This window comes from Scyliorhinus canicula, chromosome 5 (assembly GCF_902713615.1).
Source record: "Scyliorhinus canicula chromosome 5, sScyCan1.1, whole genome shotgun sequence".
Taxonomy (NCBI): domain Eukaryota; kingdom Metazoa; phylum Chordata; class Chondrichthyes; order Carcharhiniformes; family Scyliorhinidae; genus Scyliorhinus; species Scyliorhinus canicula.
In genome coordinates, this window is record NC_052150.1 from 152,026,003 (window position 1) to 152,046,325 (window position 20,323).

At 42.5% G+C, this 20,323-nt stretch overlaps 1 protein-coding gene across 3 annotated transcripts in view; it reads right to left on the reverse strand.

Moving 5' to 3' along the window:
- The window catches only part of tbc1d5 (TBC1 domain family, member 5), a 604,945-nt gene that overhangs the window by 280,511 nt on the left and 304,111 nt on the right, over window positions 1–20,323 (reverse strand). For all 3 annotated transcript variants that reach the window (XM_038797832.1, XM_038797833.1, XM_038797834.1), the window contains 4 exons: window positions 20,005–20,113; window positions 12,668–12,757; window positions 12,505–12,579; window positions 8,408–8,475 (listed from right to left, as the gene is read on the reverse strand). In XM_038797832.1, the coding sequence (XP_038653760.1) occupies window positions 8,408–8,475; window positions 12,505–12,579; window positions 12,668–12,757; window positions 20,005–20,113 (342 nt within the window). The remainder of the gene's footprint in view (window positions 1–8,407; window positions 8,476–12,504; window positions 12,580–12,667; window positions 12,758–20,004; window positions 20,114–20,323) is intronic.

The window sequence follows — 20,323 nt, forward strand, 5'->3', positions numbered from 1 at the left end:
ATGACGTGTATTGCCCTCGGGACATGGTGGTGGGCCACCTTCTTGAACAACTGTGGCTCTTATGGCAATGGTGCGAGGTAAGGTATTTTAGGATTTCAACTCAGCAAAGAAGAAGAAAATCAAAAAAGGAATTCATAAGGAAGTTCTTTTGCCAGAAAGAGGTGAGAACGTGAAACTCGTTACCTCTGCAATCAGCTGAAGTATATAGTATTGGTGCATTTAAGGGGAGCTAGATATGCATATTAGGGAGAAGGGAATAGAGGATCATGATGCTCGAGTTAGATGACGAAGGATAGAAGTCTTAAGTGGAGTGTAAATATGGTATGGACTAGGTTCGCTGAATGGCCTTTTTCCGATGTAAAATGTCCAAAATATGATTGTGTGAATTGCTGGCATTCCCATGACATTGCTTCTCTAATGCTTTATGATAAAAATCGTAAAATGCTATTGAAGTAAACTTAATAAAATGAATTGATGCAATGCACCCTCTAGGCCACATACTGCAAACAAAATTATCCGGTAGAGTATGGCTACTGTGTCCAGTATCAGCAGCATTGACCATCAGATCTCTCCCTTCTGTATGATGTTGAGCTTCTTGTGTTGGTTCAGCACCCATGTAGCAAATCCATACCTATTCCAACACAATCCCCCTGGAGCCTTGTGGATGGTGGAAAGATAGTAAAGGATTAGAAAATGAGCCACTTTTCAGTTTACCCAGTTTTGTCCGGTTCTTGTAGCCACAGAATTGATATGGCTCATCCAGTTACTTTTCTGGTCAGCACTTTTGCAAAATATGCTGTTGATCAGGGGCTTGTGGTGGCTGCATGCTTAAAGATCAGAGGGAGGAGAGTGAATCATATAATCATGATAGCGCAGAAGGCCATCATTAGGACCTCTTGTCCAATGTAACTCTATGTAAGAGCAACTTGGCTAGTCCCACACCGTCTTTTCCCTGAAATAATTATCCAATGTTCTTTTCAAAGCCATAATTGAGGTCTGCTTTCAACACATTTGCAGACAGTACATTCCAAGTCTGAAGAGGAGCCATATTAAACTCAAAAGGTTAACTGTTTCTCTCTCCACAGATGCTGCCAGACTTGCTGGGCTTTTCCAGAATTTTGTTTTTATTGAATTCCAGGTCCAAACAACATTCATTCATTTATTTTCACTGTAGCTTTAGTAGGGCCATTGGCACTGTCTTGCTTCTTCTCTGTCTTTCTTCAAGCCTCTCAGTCCACATCTCAACATTATCCATCCATCTGATTTTTCTCCTCCTTCTTCTGTTTTTACCCTCAATTTCTCCTTCAATTGTTGCTGAGACAAGGCTATCGAGCCCTTTGTTTCCAATGTCCGGACTTGACTATCTTTCTTTATCTAACTGTACTCAGCAACCATTCTGATTCCTGAACTTCCAGCTCATTTGTCTTTTTGTCCATCTAGTTGATCTTGGGCCATTCCCATATCTCAAAAGCTATTATCCTCCTCTCCTAAATATATGCTGCCCAAAAAGGTTATTCCTAATTTCTTCTCTGGTTCTTCACCAATCATCTTAAATCAATACCCCCTGATTATCAATGCTTCTCAGAATGGGAACAGTTTCTCCGTATCTATTGTGTCCAGATTCATAATTTTGAACACCTTTCATCAAATTTCCTCTCAACCTTCTCTTCTCTAAAGAGAGCAGCCCAATACTCCAGCCAAAGCAGTGTCTTAGAAAATGCTGACCATAACATCCTTCTTGTATACTCCTTGTTTTATTTATAAAATCGAGGATCCCTTATGTCTCATTAATTGTTTTCTCAACCTGCTTTGCCTCTTTCAACAATTTGTCTACATTTAGCCCCCAGGTCCATTTGCTCCTGCACACCTTTTACAATTGTACCATGCCTCCTTGTTCTTCCACATTAAATGTATTGCATCATATTTCTCTGCACTAAATTTCTTCTGCCACGTGTTTGCCCATTCTGCCAGCCTATGACCTTATAATAATAATATAATAATAATAATCTTTATTATTGTCACAAGTAGGCTTACATTAACACTGCAATGAAGTTACTGTGAAAATCCTCTAGTCGCCATACTCCGGCGCCTGTTCGGGTACACAGAGGAAGAATTCAGAATGTCCAATTCACCTAACAAGCACGTCTTTCAGGAATTGCGGGAGGAAACCGAAACCTGAGCACCCGGAGGAATCCCACGCAGATAGGGGGAGAACGTGCAGACTCCACACAGACAGTGACCCAAGCGGAAATCGAACCTGGTACCCTGGTGCTATGAAGCAACAGTGCTAACCACTGTCCTACCGTGCCACCAATATCCTCCTCAAAGTTCACAGTACTTCCAAGTTTTGTCATCTGAAAATTTTGAATACGTGCCCTGCACACACAAGTCATCAAGAATATATATCAAGAAAATAAGTGGTCTGAATACTGAGCTTTGGCAACCACATTATCTACTTTTCCCCAACCTGTCAAACAACTGCTCATTGCTACTTTTCCGCCACTCAGTCAATTCTGTAATCATAGTGCCACTGTATCCGAATTCTATGAGTTTCAACTTTGCGAGCAAGCCTGTTAAACAGCATTTGGTACAAACACATGTTGGTAGTTTATGCACACCATATTAATCACAATTCACTCATTAGTTAACTAGATTAACTTTTTCAATGGAATAACAGAGGATGAAAGACATTTTGCCTTTAAAAAATCTGTACTGGTTTTTCTTAGTTAATCCAAATGACAAGTTAACTTTGGTCTCAGATTATGATCTCTAATAATTTCCCAACACCAAAGTTAAACTGACTGGCCTATCCTTACACCCCATTTTTGAACAAGGATGCAACATTTGCAATTTTCCAATTCTCTGGCACTACCCCTGCATCTAAGGAGGACTGGAAAATTATGGCCAGTGCCTCCGTAATTTCCACCTTTACTTTAGTATCCTTGCATCAATTAAGTCCAGATGACTTATCAATTTTAGGGCCAGCAGCCTTTATCAAATTTTAGCCTATCCAGTGACTCAATTACCTCCTCTTCCCCAAAACCTTGACCACGTCTTCTTACTTGGTAAAGGCAGATGCATAGTAATTTAGTAGCTCAGTGTGCCTTCTGCCTCCATAAATTACCTTTTTAGTTCCTTATCAGGCCTAATCCTTTTACCACCCTTTTGTTATTTACATATCCACAGAAGCCTTTTGATTTTTCTATTATGTTGGCTGTCAGTCTCTTCGCTGCTCTTATTTATTTTTTAACAGCTCCTCTGAACTTTCTATATACAGCCTGGTTCTCACATGTATTATCAACATTGACACCTGCCATATGCACTGTTTTTCTGTTTCATCGTACTCTCTCTTTTGTCACCCAGGGAGCTCTGGCTTTGTTTGTCATACTGCTCCCCCATGTGAGAACGTATCTAAATGAACTCTTCTTTAAGACAATTATGATTTTTCTGCCAATCTTTGATTCAAATTTACCTGGGCTAGATCTGTTTCATTCCCATCAAAACTCGCCCCCTCCCAATTAATTATTTTTTTCTCTGGATTACGCTTTTCCAAAACTAATCTAAACCATATGATACCCTGATCACTATCCCCTACATGTTTTCCGACTGACACTTCATTCATTTGTCCTACCTCATTTCCCAGAACTGGATCTAGCAATGCCTCCTTTCTCATTGAAGTAGAAACATATTGATGGAAAAAGTTGTCCTGAACACATTAGCAAGCCTTCCTCTCTCTGCTCTTTACATTAGTACTATCGCAGTCTTCATTAGGGCAATTAAAGTCCCTCAATATATCTATTCTATAGTTTTTGCATCTCTCTCATTTCTTTGCATATTTGCCCCTCTACAGCTTTCCCAATAGTCAAAGGTCTATGGAATACATCCTGTCCTGTATGTCTCATCTCATGAAAGGTCACGTCATCCTGAAACATTAAACTCTACTTCAATCCACGGATGCTGCCTGATCTGCTGAGTATTTACAACATTTTTTGTTTGCTTGATTTTGCGACAGGTTTCAGTTATCAGCAGAACATTATACTCCCACGCAAAGCCTGCAGTTCAGCTAGTTGGTGCTTTTTTTCTATTTATGGAGATGGTATTTCCTTGCCACTGCATTGATGTCATCACTGACTCATTGATACTGAAGATAGCTCCTCTCCTATCTTCTCCAACAAGGCTGTGAAGATGACAGCAGATGCCTGGTTCTTGTGAACTTGAACTGAGCTATGGGAAAGGAATAACGGTGAATTGCTGTCATCTGTGATTCCTTCTATAACTTTTAGTGAATGAAAGGAGGTTGATGCCAGTTGACCATGTTAAATTTTGCCTGGTTGTGTACAAATCCTGCTATATGCTGGTTTGGAGCATTTGTCAATAAAGCTGAACATGGTATAATCATCAGCGAATAACCCCATTGCTTATCTTATGCTGAATGAAGACACTGCTGACTGATGAAGCAGTTGAGGATCATTGGACATACCATGCCAGCCTCAAGTACTTATGCTGCAACGTCCTGGGCCTATGATGACTGGCTTTCATGACCATCTTACTTTGTACGAATTATATCAATGGAAGGTTTACCCTTTAACTTCAGTTTTGCTAAGCATCCTTATTGCAATACTAAATCTATTGGGACCTTGATATTGAAGATAGTTCCTCTCCTATCATCCCCAACAACAAGGCTGTGAAGAAGTCAGCAGATGCCTGGTTCTTGTGGAACTTGAATTGAATTTTGGGAAAGGAGTAACGGTGAATTAATGTCATGAGTGACTCATTGTATATCTTTTGGTGAATGAAAGTAGTTTGATAGGGCGCTGGTTGATAGGGTGAGACTTTGTTGCTTTTTGGGAATACGATGCATTTTTGGTTGATGTCAGTGTTGTCATACTTGTTAAGAACCACACTGGTGTTAAATGCGAGGGTATCCCATAACCCAGAAGAGTAACTTGGAACACTGGTTCATTGTGGCTTGTGTGTTTTTTTGGCAGAATGTCAGGAACGATGGACAAGCCAGTGAGGGGAACAGTCCAGTCGTGTACGAACAATTGATAAATAATATTTAATAACTTAAAACACAAAGGCATGCATGACAAGAAGGACTATAATACACAATGCCACTTAATTACACTGAAGACTATAGACACAATTTTACATGAAATTATCCCTTCGTCCCCAACTACCCAAGTTACCTAAGCTCCTAGATACCCCTTTTTCCTAAACAGCCAATATTAAGTAACTCTATGAGCTCAATCCAACAAATGATTGCCACACTCGGGTTAAGGTGGTCACATCTAGGAAACAGTCTTCCGGTTCAGCTAATGCGGAAAATGGCTGATTCTTTCAGAAGACAATATCTGCAATTGCTGCAGTTCCAATGTTATCTGTCTCTCCCTTTTTCCCCCCTTAGTTAGTGTTCTACAATTATACCTTTTCTTTCCCTTTGCTGTTATTCACCCTGTGAAGTTTGCTTTTGGCAAGTACATATCAATTTAATCATCTCTCTATTCCATTATTGTTATTATTATTGAAATTACCACCTCTATAGCCCAATTGTTTTCTCTGGTCACATGTGTAAAATACTTGTTTTCCACTGATAGGCAAAGTTCACATCTCATCTTTTTCCAGGTGTTTGCCTCTAAAAAACTCCCTGTCTTACTTTGTTTTGAATCTGAATTTTCTCCCAATTCTTAACACACTACGATAGCTTGAAAGGGGGATGGGTAATTCGGTTAGGCAGGTTTTCACCATTAAAGCTGAAGGCATCAGCAGGACCCCTTGCTTTGGTGTATTCAGAACTAAATATACATATTTGTGTATTCTACACAGGCCACAGATTTATGATTTTCAGAGAACAATGGAGAGCCCATAACAAAGTGGCAGCAAAAGTCACAGAATACCATTTAACAAAATAAAATGTTCTTACTATAAAATCAATGGATGAACACCAATTGCTATCAAAAACTGCATCCTCTACCTCATTCTGCACAACTTCATGAGAAAGACTTACAAACACAAAATGCAATGCGCATATAAAGACATAAGCACAGACTTGCCAGCAAGGGTCATTCAGTTAAAAACAGGGACACGTATTTAAAAAGGTAAATATGCAGGAACACGGGTTTCTTGTTGAAACAACAAAGTCCTCGTCTGGATCTGATCATTAAAGAAAATCACCTTTTGTCAGCACAACACCAATTTATATTGCATTAAATTGGAAATCGATTTGATTAATCTTTGAAAGCTTAAATTGAGAGAGTATTTATTACACTAGGTGGCAGTCTGTGCCATGGATGATATCAGTATACATTTCCAGGTTACACTGACATTTATCGTGCATCTTCCTTAATTTACAAGTATGTCCCCAAAATCCCCTATTCATTTTAGTGTACAGAAAAGTCAGTTATTCCAATACAATTCACATCAATGAGTACTCGTTACCTATTAAGCATAAATGAATTGGGGGTGCTGTTAATTTGAGATTGAAAATACATAATTACATTGCCTCTCAAGTACACATTAACAATGAAAGTTAATGATGGGTTGTAACTTAGTTCTTTATTTTAATATTTTTGCCAAATAACAAACAAAAGCAAAACAATATAGCAGCACGGTCAGGGCAAGTCCAGAATCTGATTAAATTTGATGTTGTGCACTTACTGACTATAAATATACACATTAACACTTTTGTAAAACTATGAAATGGAACTTTGGAGCTGCCCAAATAGAATGTTGTTTGACAGGAATTCTAATAAAAATTAAAAAATCACCGATGGCCTAATCTAGAAAATCTGGAGAAACTCGGAGTGTGAATCAGATGTTTCACGTTCTTAAATGCTTCACAGCCGATGAAGCACTTGTAATGTAGTAATTGTAATGTAGGAAACATGTATGTACAGCAAAGTTCCACAAACAGAAATGTGATAATCAACAGATTTTTAGATGTTAGGTTAGGGATAAATATTGACCAGGCAGTGGCACAGCGGTTTGTCGCTGGACTAACAATCTGGGAGAACTCCATTGATTCTCAGAACTGTGCCAATGGATCTTTACATTCGCATGGTTGAGTAGATGGTGTCTTTATTTCATGCCTCATTTAAAAGATGGCATCTCTAACAGTGCAGCATTCTCTCAGTAGTGCACTGGGGTAGCTGCTAGGTTTTGTGCTCAAGTTCTTCGCATGGTACTTGAATCCACAACCTTCTGACTCGGAGTGAGTGAGAGTGCTACCGCTGGATCACAAATGGCAGAACAAAATATTAATTTTGCCTTCAAAAAGGTTTTGAAATATTTCCTCCTTTTTCAAAATTATTAGTCCTTCACTACATTCCCAGATTGGTTTTGCATTATTCAACAGTTATGCAACGACACTGATCATCTCATATCTAAGCTGCAAACTGACAGTATCATAGCTACAAATTACTGAATAAATCTCCATGGTATTTTGCAGGCAAAAGCAAAAACATAATTTGGAATAGGTGGGTGGCCCAGAAGTTCAACTGCTGTAGAAACAGGAGGCTTTGAGATTTGAGTTGCAGATTTCATATTGCTTGAACTTGCTTTCATTAGTTGATTAAATACAAATGTTTTCAAAAAAGTATTTTGTGCAGTTTGAAAAGCTATTGAAGAATTTATCGCATTCAAAATAAAATTGGAGACTCATTTATTCTCCTCAAGACAGCCTTCTATTGTTTTTTCACTCGGTCATGGAATCTGGGCGTCACTGGCAAAGCCCAGCATTTAATGTCCATCTCTAATTGCCCTTGAACTGAGTGGCTTACATTTCAGAGGTTATTTGTAAGAGTTAACCACATTGCTGCATGGGTCTGGAGTCACATGTAGGCCAAACTAATAACGACAGCAAGTTTCCTTCCTGAAAGGATATCAGAGAATCAGATGAGTTTTAATGGCCATCGACAATGGTTTCATGGTTATCATTAGAGTTTTAATTCCAGATTTCTTCTAAATTGAATTCAAATTTTACCATCTGCCATGGAATTCAAACCCGGGTCCCCTGAGCATTAACCAGTGTCTCTGGATTATTAGTTCAGCGTAAATACCATTGTGCTACTGCCTCCCTGCTGGTCCTAAAATACTACTGCACCACGACTATCCTTCTCATGTGCTTGGGAGGAATATTCAGTATACAATCAGTAAGGACAGAAATAGGAAAGAAATACAAAACCATTTATGAAGAAAATTGCGTATACTTAAGGCCTATATAAAGCCTAATATCAAAATCTTCATACATTTGATAAAGAAATAACATCCTTATGCTGCATAGCAGCTAATTATGCATTTACGTCATCTAAAAAAAGGATGGACAGCAATTTACTGAAAGCAAACATCTTAAATACCAACACATGGTTTGCATTTTATGATTCATTTACAGATTTAATGCTGCACATACGTTCTAGTCACATCTTGTTGAATCATTGCCCGAAGTTCTTTATCTTGAAAAAACCTGTTCCAAAGACTCTAGAAAAGAAATTGGACAATAAATATTAATTGCAAAAAAACTGAACCAAATGCTTTAATAGGCAACATATTTTACTTGATAGTCTTTTTCAATTGCCTCTTGTTCACCTTCTTAGGATCATGTACCTTATTGCAGCCTTGCAATTCATGATACAACCAAGAATTTTCCAAGCAAAGATAACACGGCATTACATTGTACGGATAAACAATTTGTGCTTCTCCTAAAATATTATTCAAACACGTGGAAGCAAAAAGTATAGTGTTGAATTATTTTTGAAAAAAGCTATGTCACAGCTATATCAGTGCAGGATCAAATGTTTAACTTCAAGGCAAAATATTATGTGAAAATGTCAAAAAGCTTTAAAATTAATTTTTCACATTTATTCTTTTAATTTTCATTCAAATATTTTTGTTATTCTACATTAGCTGTAATGTATTGTGCAGTCTTCATTCAATTAGCGGAAAATTGTCACCAAAAGAAAATAGTTGGGGATGAAAGAAGAGAACATGCATTTTACTGTAAAATGAGCTGCAGCTGGCATCTAGAATGTTGTACAAAAGGTACATTTTACAAAATTACATTATCAACACAGAGCTTTGCCTGTCAGGTGTCCATATTAGGTATTTGGGTGTGGCCATTCAATTATAATTGTAATGGATAGAAACCCTGTTGACCTGTGCCGAACATCTTCACATGCATTTCATGCAGGTGCAACTTCATGACGAGACTGGAAATTCATTAAATTTACCATCTAATTTACACAAGAACCACAAGTATGAATAAAATTCTAAGACTGGAAGAGAGAAAAAACATTGGGAACAGGTGGCTACATAATCTTTCTTAAGATATATTTCCAAGTCAACAAGTGGCACAAGGAATGACAAAGGGGGGGATATAATTGATACAGTAAGATTTAACATGTGGAAAATAACCTCCTTGCACATCTCCTTAGCTAATTTCACTATAAAAACATTAAACTTCGAGAAATTGCAATGAATTTTATGTCAAAGTAATATTCCTCATGGGTGGTACAAAATTAACTACACAAAGGCTTACTTTACACAGAGATGTCAACACCTTGATGTAAAAGTTTCTATAGGTATGTAAAGAGAAAAAGATTGACAAAAAAGAATGTAGGCCCCTTACAGTCAGAAAAGGGGGAATTTATAATGGAGATCAAAGAAATGGCTCAGGGACTAAATTCGTACTTTCCTTCTGTCTTCACAAAGGAAAAAATTAATAAGACGCTCTGAGAAACACGGAGCTGAAGGAAATCAGTATTAGTAGAAAAATGGTTTGGTGGAAATTAATGGGATTGAAGGCGGATCAATCTCTGGGGCCTGATAATCTTCATCCCAGAATACTTCAGAAAGTGGCCCTAGAAATAGCAGATCCATTGGTGGACATTTTCCAAAATCCTTTGGACTCTGGAATAATTCCTACAGATTGGAAGGTAGCTAACTTAAGCCCGCTAGTCAAAAAGGAGGTAGAGAGAAAACAGGGAACTATAGACCTGTGAGCCTAACATCATAGAACATAGAACAGTACAGCACAGAACAGGCCCTTCGGCCCTCGATGTTGTGCCGAGCAATGATCACCCTACTCAAACCCACATATCCACCCTATACCCGTAACCCAACAACTCGCCCCCCCCCCTAACCTTACAGGACACTACGGGCAATTTAGCATGGCCAATCCACCTAACCCGCACATCTTTGGACTGTGGGAGGAAACCTGAGCACCCGGAGGAAACCCACGCACACAAGGGGAGGACGTGCAGACTCCGCACAGAGTGACCCAGCCGGGAATCGAACCTGGGACCCTGGAGCTGTGAAGCATTTATGCTAACCACCATGCTACCGTGCTGCCCAATCAGCAATGGGAAGTTGCTGGAGTCCATTATCAAGGATTCCATAGCATAACATTTGGAAAGCAGTGGTTTAATCAGACAACGTTGACATGGATTTACGAAAGGGAAATCATGCTTGACAAATCTACTGAAATTCTTTGAAGATGTAATTAGTAGAGTTGACCAGGGAGAATCGGTGGATATGGTTTATTTAGACTTTCAGAAAGCTTTTGACAAGGTCTCACATGGAAGATTACAATGTAAAGTTAAAGCACATGGGATTGCAGGTGTTGTCTTGAGATGGCTAGAAAGCTGGTTAGCAGACAGGAAGCAAAGAGTTGGAATAAATGAGTCTTTTTCCGATTGGCAGGCAGTGGCTAGTGTGGTACTGCAGGGATCTGTGCTAGGATCTCAACTGCTCATATTATGTATTGATGATTTGGACAAGGAAACTAAATGTATTATCTCCAAATTTGTAGACAGTACAAAGTTGATTGGGAGGGTGAATTGTGAGGAGGATGCAGAGATGCTTCAGCATGATTTGGACGGGATGAGTGAGTGGGCATATGCATGACAGATGCAGCACAATGTGGATAAATGTGAGTTATCCATTTCGATAGAAAATATAGATAGAAAAAATAGAAAGGCAGATTATTATTTCAATGGTGTAAATTGAGAGGTGGATATTCAGTGAGACCTTGGTGTCCTTGTATATCAGTCGCTGAAAGTCAGCGCGCAGGTACAGCAGGCGGTAAAAAAGGCAAATGGTATATTGACCTTCATAGCGAGAGGATTGGAGTAAAGGAACAGGAATGCTTTATTGTAATTGCCCAGAGCGTTGGGCGAAGTCACACCTGGAGTATTGTATGTAGTTTGGTGTCCTTATCTGAGGAAGGATGTTCTTGCTATGGAGGAAGTGCAGCGAAGATTTACCAGGTTGATTCCTGGGTTGGCGGGACTGTCATATGAGGAGAGACTATGTTGGTTGAGGATTATCTTCATTGGAGTTTTGAGGAGCGGGAGGGGATCTCATAGAAACTTATACAATTCTAACAGGATTAGACAGGGTATATTCAGAAAGAATGTTCCCAATGGTGAGGGAGTCTAGCACTAGGGGGTCATAGTTTTAGGATAAATGTTTTGGACTGAGGTGAGGAGAAATTTCTTCAGCCAGAAGAAATTTCTTCAGCCAGAGAGTGGCTACCACAGAAAGTAGTTGAGGCCAAAACTTTGTGTGATTTCAAGAATGAATTAGATATACCTATTGGGGTTAAAGGGATCAAGGGTAATGGGGGGGAGGGGGGGGGGGGGGGGGGGGGGGGGGTCAGGGTACTGAATTTAGTGATCACAATGAATAGCGGAGCAGGCTCAAAGGGCCGAATGGCCTACTCCCGTTTCTATTTGTTGTATGTTTCGACATATCTTGAATAATTTGCAGTGAGTGCTAGTCAAACAGGTAGGTTTTAAGGTGTGATTAAAGGAGGAGAGGAAGAGGAATTTAAAGGTTTCGGGATGCTTTATGCATATGAACGAATTGCTGCGAATGGTGGAGGATGAAAATTTGGATTGCTTAAGTGGCCAGAAGTAGAGCACATGGGCAAATAGGACTTGGTGCAGCCTAGGGATGAACAGCAGAATTTTGAATGAGCTCAAGTTTATAGAAGATGGAAGGTAAGCAACTGGCCATTTAATTGTCAAGTCCGGAAGGAGAAAGTCACAGTTAAAGGTTTCAGCAGAAGATGAGCTAAGGTAGGATGGCCAATATTACGAAGGTAAATGAGGCAGCCATGATGGAGGGGATATTTGGTCTAGAGTTCAGCTTAGGGGTGTTTGTAAGATATATGGGTAGCAGTTAATTATGCAGATATATCATCTCACAAAATTAGCTGCAAACAGTCTGGACAGTGGCCAGAGAGTGGGATGGAGTTGGTGGCTAATTGGTATAACGCAAACTTTTAGAATGCAATAACGAATGGCATCTGAAATTCAAAATAAGCAGCTTGTTTAGCGCACATGTTTCTATTGCAAAAGGCAAGGTTATTTCACACAAATTACATTGGTTTGATGTATTAGCTGAGAGTGGCATCAAATTTGCTTCAACTAAATAGCTGAAGGTATTATGGGTTAACCAGCAATCTTCAAGAAATTAAATGACAGAAACAAATCTGATCATACTCACCCCCTCATCCTGTGAAAGTGGGTTGTTGACGACTAGATCTTGCTGTCCAGCAGCTTTCCGAGGGTTTGTGATATGCTATGGTCAGACAAGACTACTGTTGGTACTTCAGTGTTTGTTAAATAATGAGATATATAGTTTATGGAAAAAGTGTAAAAATACTTACAATTTCTTTTATCTGCTCATAGTGAGATCTTAATTCTCCTATTTTATTCAGCCAATGTTTTTTGTCCTCAGGCAGAACATCCAAGAACAGCTGCAAGGACACAAATCTTACCAGTTAGAACAAAGTAAACAGAAAATATATCATTGCTTTCCAGTGAGAAACAAAACCTATCCATCGGGGAAAGAAAGGCATCACTCACAGGTTACGATAAATCTAACAACACTGAAGTAAACTTTCTACCCCACTGAAACTTATTCCAATTGAATTTAATGTTCACAGACCCAGGATCTAATGCCAAGTCATCCCTCTGCATCTGGCTGTCATTTGCAACGGCTGCTTTATCCACCCGCATTTATTATTTCGTTTAAAAAATTTTTTTAGAGTACCCAATTATTTTTTTTCAATTAAGTGGCAATTTAGCGTGGCCAATCCACCTAACCAACACATCTTTGGGTTGTGGGGGTGAAACCCAAGCAGGCATGGGGAGAATGTGCAAACTCTACACGGACAGTGGCCCAGGGCCGAGATTCGAACCCGGGACCTCAGCGCTGCAGTCCCAGTGCTATCCACTGCACCACATGCCGTCGCATCCACCCGCATTTGACTATGAACAGCAATAATCACTTCCTCAAGGTGGCCCTGGCTCTATTCAGCCAAACTATTGTCAAAAAGTGAAATTTGATGGGAGAGAGGTGGTGCCTGCCCCATTTGGCCAAAATTTGCTGCTTTGGTTTGTTAACGAGGCAGAAACTCAATATATCTGGGTTCTATCATTAATTATGATATATCCACTAATCTTCTGCCTGAATTCTGTCCCGAGGATTGGAGTTCCAAATTTAGGGGTTTAAAATTGATGCATGGGTGACTTCGGTGACGGTGATGTTCTGAGAAGATGTACATCAGGTGGCTCGCCTCCACAACACAACCAAATAGGCACTTTTATTCAAAAATGGCCTGAAAACCTGGACTTATCACACCCACAATTAAGAAAGGGAAAGGACAGAAACAGCAAGCCAGCAAACGGGAGTTCGAGCGGCTGCAGAGACAGCAGGAGCGGAGGGAAAGGCCACAAGCCGACAGACCCTGACCTGCCCCAGAGAAAGGGAGACTGAGTTGGATGGAAGACATTCCTGACAAAGGAACTGATGGCGATGAGGGAGACGATAAAGGTGGAAATCCAGGTAGTGGTCAAGGTGGCAGTGATGGAGACGTTGGTCACCATGCAGAAGGTGATCGATGGAATAGGGGAGAAATTGGTGGCTCAGGGCAAGACGATCCTTGAGCTGGAAAAGGCGTCGGCGGACATCAGCGACAGGATTGTCGATCTGGAGGCCAAAATCAAAAGGTTGGTGGCAACCCAGGGGAGCTTCTAAAGGAAAGTCGAGGACCAGGAGAATTTGTCCCGAGACCAGAATATCCGGACCGTGAGCCTGCCAGGGGGGATCGAGGGCAGGGACCTGACGGGCTATGTGGCCCAGATGCTGGGCAACCTAGTTGGGAGGGACAACTTCCCCAAACTGTAGGAGGTTGATAGGGCACACAGATTGCTCCGACCTGAGCCCAAACCAAGGGCAATAATTGCAAAACTGCATTGTTATCAGGAGCATCAGAGGATCCTGCGGTGGGCCAGGCAGATGACGAGCAGCTGAGAAGGACATTAAATCCAGGTCTACCAGGACATTGGGGCAGACCTGGCAAAATGCAGGGCTGAGTTCAACCAGGTAAAATTGGTCCTGTATAAAAGCAGAGTGAATCTTGGAATGCTGTTCCCAGCCAGGCTCTGGGTCAGATTCCAAAACGACGAATACTATTTCAATACCCCTACAGAGGCGGGCGTATTTGTTCGGACGAACCACCTGGACAAGGGGCAGACAAGGCAGCGCTGAGGGCGAAGCTGAGGAGGAAACGGGGGTGGGGGGGGGGCAGAGAGAAAACTATGAGGGACGCATACTATGTTTGTGCGGGACTGTATTGCCTCACTTTGAACAGAATGGTCAGACGACAGGGAAAGACTAGGGCAGCGGAATGCAGGAGAGGATGAGACAGAGACAGAGGGAACAGGATTCTAGAGGGCATGGGAAAGGGGCAAGATCAGCCCCAGGAGAGGCCACCACACTAGCAGGGAAAGCTAGTGCTACGAAGAATGAAAATAAGGGGAGACTGCAAGGGGGGACCACAAGGGCAGGGATGGGGAAGGCAAGGGGGGAGATGGGGAAGGGGGAATGGGGGGGGGGGGGGGAGAGGGGAGAGGGGGAACACAAGAGGAATACAAGGACAAGAAAGGGATGTCTCTCAGATTGCCTTCAGCAAGTAAGGTGCAGATTGAAAGAAGAAGATGGTGCCAAAAGCAGCCACTTTGGAGGATCTCTGTACAAAGGGAGTCCTGGAGTGCAGGGATGCACTCACGAGGCGTGTACACAGTTCGAGGCCATGTTGGGTGCCTCCTAGACAAAGGGAAACCCCGGAGTGCAGGGACCCAACCAAATGGCGAGAACGGTGACCGTGACCATTTTGGACGGCCCCCGAACAAAGGGAAACCCCGGAGTGCAGGAACGCGTCCACTAGGTAAATATGGTTGATCCTGCAGAAAGGGGGGGGGGGGGGGAACCCACCACCAGGATTATCACCTGGAACGTTAGGGACTTAATGCCCAGTGAAAATATCCAGAGTCTGCGCTCATTTGAGAAGTTTTAAAGCCGACATAGGTTTTGCTGGACATCTTCAAAAATATTTGCACCCACAGCATATGTTCGCAGACTCGCTAGCAAGGGGCTTCCTGCCATGCCTTCTATGCTAATACAGGCCACCATATCGTTGATACCAAGAAAAACAAAGACCTTACGGAATGCGGATCATATCCCATTTTGCTGTTTAATGTAGATGCAAAAATACTCACGAACGTCCTGGCCAAGAGACTGGAAGACTGAGTACCAAAGGTGGTTGCAGAGGACCAGGCGGGCTTTGTCAAGGGTAAACAGCTAACTGCGAACATCATATGGCTGCTGAATGTGATATCGACCCCATCCGGGGAGAGAACACCAGAGGTGATCACTTCCCTGGACGCAGAAAAGATCTACAACAAAGTCGAATGGAAGTATTTCGTTGACGTACTGGAGCGGTTTGGGCTCGGGGCGGGGTTCACCTCGTGGGTGAAACTCATGTATAACGCCCTCAAAGTGAGCATTCGGACCAATACCACCAGCTCTGAATACTTCCAGCTGCACAGAGGCACAAGGCAGGGATGCCCGCTGTCCTCGCTCCTGTTCCCCCTGGAAATTGAACCCCTGGCAATCTCTCTACGAGACGCAAAAGGCTGGAAGAACATTCGAAGAAACTCAACCTGGGCAAAAGTGAGGTATTCCCGGTGAACCCGAATGGGGGAGGGACAGAGCTGGAGGGTCTACTATTCAAACTAGCCCAAAACAAATTCCGCTACTTGGGGATCAAGATTGCTCACTTCTGGACACGAATCCACAAGTGGAATCTGACCAGTCTGGCAGAGGAAATTTAAAAGGACCAACAGCGATGGGATGCACTCCCGTTCTCCCTGGCAGGGAGGGTGCAGATGATCAAGCTGAACGTTCCTCTTCCTGTTTAGATCCATACCGATCTTCATCCCCAAGACCTTTTTCCAAGGAATAGATAAAATTATTATGCCATTTGTGTGAGGGCAGGAGGGGAAACTCCAAGAATCCCCAAAACTACACTGCAGAGGATAAGAAACACGGGCGGCCTGGCCATTCTGAACCTGCAATACTACCACTGGGTAGCCACACCCGAGAGAATGAGGGGGTGGATAAGGGAGCCGAGCAACGAATGGGTGAGCATGGAGGAGTCCTCCTGTACAGGAATGATCCTCCAAGCCTGAGCCATGACAGCATTCCCATTCCCCTCTGGCAAAGTACACATCTAGTCCAGTGGAGGTTAAAAACTTGGAACCTGATGAAACAACACTTCAGCTTAACCGAGGTGTCCACCATGGCCCCCATCTGTGGGAACCACAAATTCTCACCAGCCATGCAAGACGCCACTTTAAGTGAAGACAGGACAGGGGGGATGCTAGCGATTAAGGACTTCTACCTGGGGGACAGACTTGCAATCCTGGACAAGCTGACGGAAAGACTAGAGCCACCGAACGGACAATAGCTCCGACATGTACAAATCAAAAACTTTCTCTGCAAGGAGATGTCAAGGTACCCCTGGGCCCCTAGAGACACAATGCTGGAGGAACTGCTGGACGCGGACGGTAAGGAGAAGGGGAACTGTGGGGACATTTACGGGCAACTGTTAGAAAGGGCAAGGTCACACGAGACATCGAAGACAGAAATGGGAGGACACACTAGGGACGGTAGTAGTAGGTACTCTGGAGCAAAGCACTGAGCGAGGCCAACTCCATCTCCCTTGCGCAATGCTAAGCCTCACACAGTTTAAGCACACAGCGCACCTAACCAGTACCCGAATGAACAGGTTCTTCCCAGTGGCGGAGGACAAGTGTAAATGGTGCCAGGGAGGCCTGGCCAAACACGCCCACATGTTCTGGGCCTGATCTAGACTTGTTGGGTTCTGGACAGCCTTCTTTGGGTCAATGTGTAAGGTAGTAAGGGTGAGGGTGGAGCCATTCCCAAGAGTGACAGTCTTCGGGGTATCGGACCAGCCAGAACTGAATATGGGGAAGAGGGCCAATGCCTGGCTTGTGCTTCCTTAATCGCACGTCGGAGAATCCTGCTCGGCTGGTGATCAGCAGCACCACCTACAGCTGCGGACTGGCTGGCAGACCTGTTGGAATTTCTCCATCGGGAGAACATCCAATATACCATCCGAGGGTTGGACGAGGGCTTCCACAAAGCATTTGGGCCATTCATCAGCCTGTGCAAAGATCTGTTCGAGGCCAATAGCAGCTAGGAAAGGAGGCGGGTTAGGGCCTAATAAGGGCAGATAGGACCACACAGAGCAGATAGGAACAAAGAGGGGGAAGGAGCAGCAAGGAAGGAACCCAGGGAAACATCAGGAGGAGGCATGGGGAAAGACAGAATAGGGGACCAGAGGACACCCCTCCCCCACAACAAAGCCATAGGGGCAACAGTAACAAATACAAAATGAAAGAGAGTCTACAGCAGGGGTGGGCAAACTACGGCCCGCGGGCCGCATGCGGCCCGCCAAAGGTTTTTTTTTTTTTTTTTTTTAAAAGGTTAATGGGGGGGGCTGTTGGGTTACTTACTGGTATAGGGTGGATACGTTGACTTGAGTAGGGTGATCATTGCTCGGCACAATGGCGAGGGCCGAAGGGCCTGTTCTGTGCTGTACTGTTCTATTTGAGGCGCCCAGAATCATAACCAGGTGAAGTAATTATTTTACTTAATATACTATGCGGCCCTTTACAATTGTGAATTTCTGAATGTGGCCCTTGCACGGAAAAGTTTGCCCACCCCTGGTCTACAGCATCCACGACAGAAAAAAGGCCCAAGATAGAGCCCGAACAACAAAAGGGGTGGGGGGGGGGGGGGGGGGGGGGGGGGGGGGGGGGGGGGGGGGGCCCTGATGATAGGAAACAAAACATGTAAATTGTACATACGAACAGTCTTGCTCATCTATTGTATAGTGTACAGATGTAAAAATTCAATAAAAAGATTTTTTAAGAACTGATGCATGGCTTACAACCAGAGTTTATTTCCCAATACTACATACAGGTTTGTACCCAAATCTTCTCAGACTATTATGTTATGGGGATGTCTCTTTAGTAGCGATGGGACAATGTGATATGTTCTAATTACTCCCAACAACAAACCTGGGTGACTTGGGAACTATGGCGGAAATGGAGTCCAGTTTGACTTACTGGAAGGAGGTGCAAGACATCCAGACCTGTAGGTGAAGGCAAGAGCAGCTGTGCCGATTGTGGGAGACTGTTGGTGTCCATGTCTTACAGTGCATTGTTAGGAATGTCAGGCTTTATAAATTATTATACTTTGAACTGCTCAATTCCAAAATCAAATGGAGTTAGGGGTTGATAAGAAAGTAAATTAGCATTTCTACATGAATACAAGGCCCATAATGGTTCATGTTACAAAAGTGATGGGATTTGGAACGGCAAAAGTCAATCAAGAGTCATAGTATCGAGTTGTAAGCTTCTTAGGAGATCACCAAAATTGACAGACAAAAGTCAGTCTGCAAGAATCCAAGAGAACATAGAACATAGAACAGTACAGCACAGAACAGGCCCTTCGGCCCTCAATGTTGTGCCGAGCCATGATCACCCTACTCAAACCCACGTATCCACCCTATACCCGTAACCCAACAACCCCCCCCTTAACCTTACTTTTATTAGGACACTACGGGCAATTTAGCATGGCCAATCCACCTAACCCGCACATCTTTGGACTGTGGAAGGAAACCGGAGCACCCGAAGGAAACCCACGCACACAGGGGGAGGACGTGCAGACTCCACACAGACAGTGACCCAGCCGGGAATCGAACCTGGGACCCTGGAGCTGTGAAGCATTTATGCTAACCACCATGCTACCCTGCTGCCCCTTTTAACACAATGTGCCAATTGGGAGAGGGAGAGCAAGAAGGCAGAGGTAGCCAGTCCTGCACTAAAACAGAGAAAATACCGACTCTGTTGGTCAATCAAAAAGCTCAGATAGAAAAGACCAAGTTCATGAGGATCTAAAGAAGGCTGGAATATTCGCCGAGCTTGGGCTAGAGGGAGAAATATCTGGTGTGACCTCCCAGTGAAAGTCAGTTTCGGGATTAGAAGTTATCCGACAGGAAAGAGGAAAAGGAAGGAAGCCATTGGGGGTGGAGAATAACTTTGAACTGGTCCCTGGAGAATGAGTATCCTCTTGAGTGACAGTGTGAAATATAACAGTCGCGCATGATTTTTGGTCACGTCAAAGGCAACTTTTGAAAAACGAACATGACGGCATGGAAGGGTTGAAGTGTGAAAGTACAATATAGATATGTCAAACAACAGAACTGGTAGAAATTTAACTTTTGCCTCTGGTAACACTTGCTAACATCCAAGTTGTCTCATTTTAAAAAACAACATTGGCCCTAAAGGCAGGGCTACCTCTGAAAGCAATGCCATCACGTGAAACAAAAATGGGATGCAGTCACGGCAACAATATTTCAGACTTAAACATATTAGATTTTCATACACATCCAGGACATTCTTTGAGATGCATGACATAGTGACAAAATACAAATATTGTTTCAAATTCAATGGGCCTGATTTTAACTCTTTATAAGTGGATGGGATTTGAAGTAGTTATAATCGGGCCCATTTTACTTGTTCTTGCACAATAATCAATAAAGCTTTCTCATGTAAAGAAAATTGTTACCTTCCAACAAACACTGCGGAATCTGCTGCTTCTCAGTTGCCCATTAATCCCCTTCAGTTTTATTCTTGAAAAATAATTACTATGTCCAAACAGGTCTTCCCATTCTTTGCTAATTTAAAAATGAAATATATGCATAAAATTTATAGTTTTGGCTGAATTAAAGTCAGCATCCATTTAAAAATATATTAATAGAAATCTGGTAGCCATTGATTGTACAATTTTGAACCAGGCAAACACACAAAACCAATGAAGGGTTACTTGGACCTAAATGCAATTTTTTAAAACTGGTGAGGTTTTCATTATTAGCAATATTTTAAAA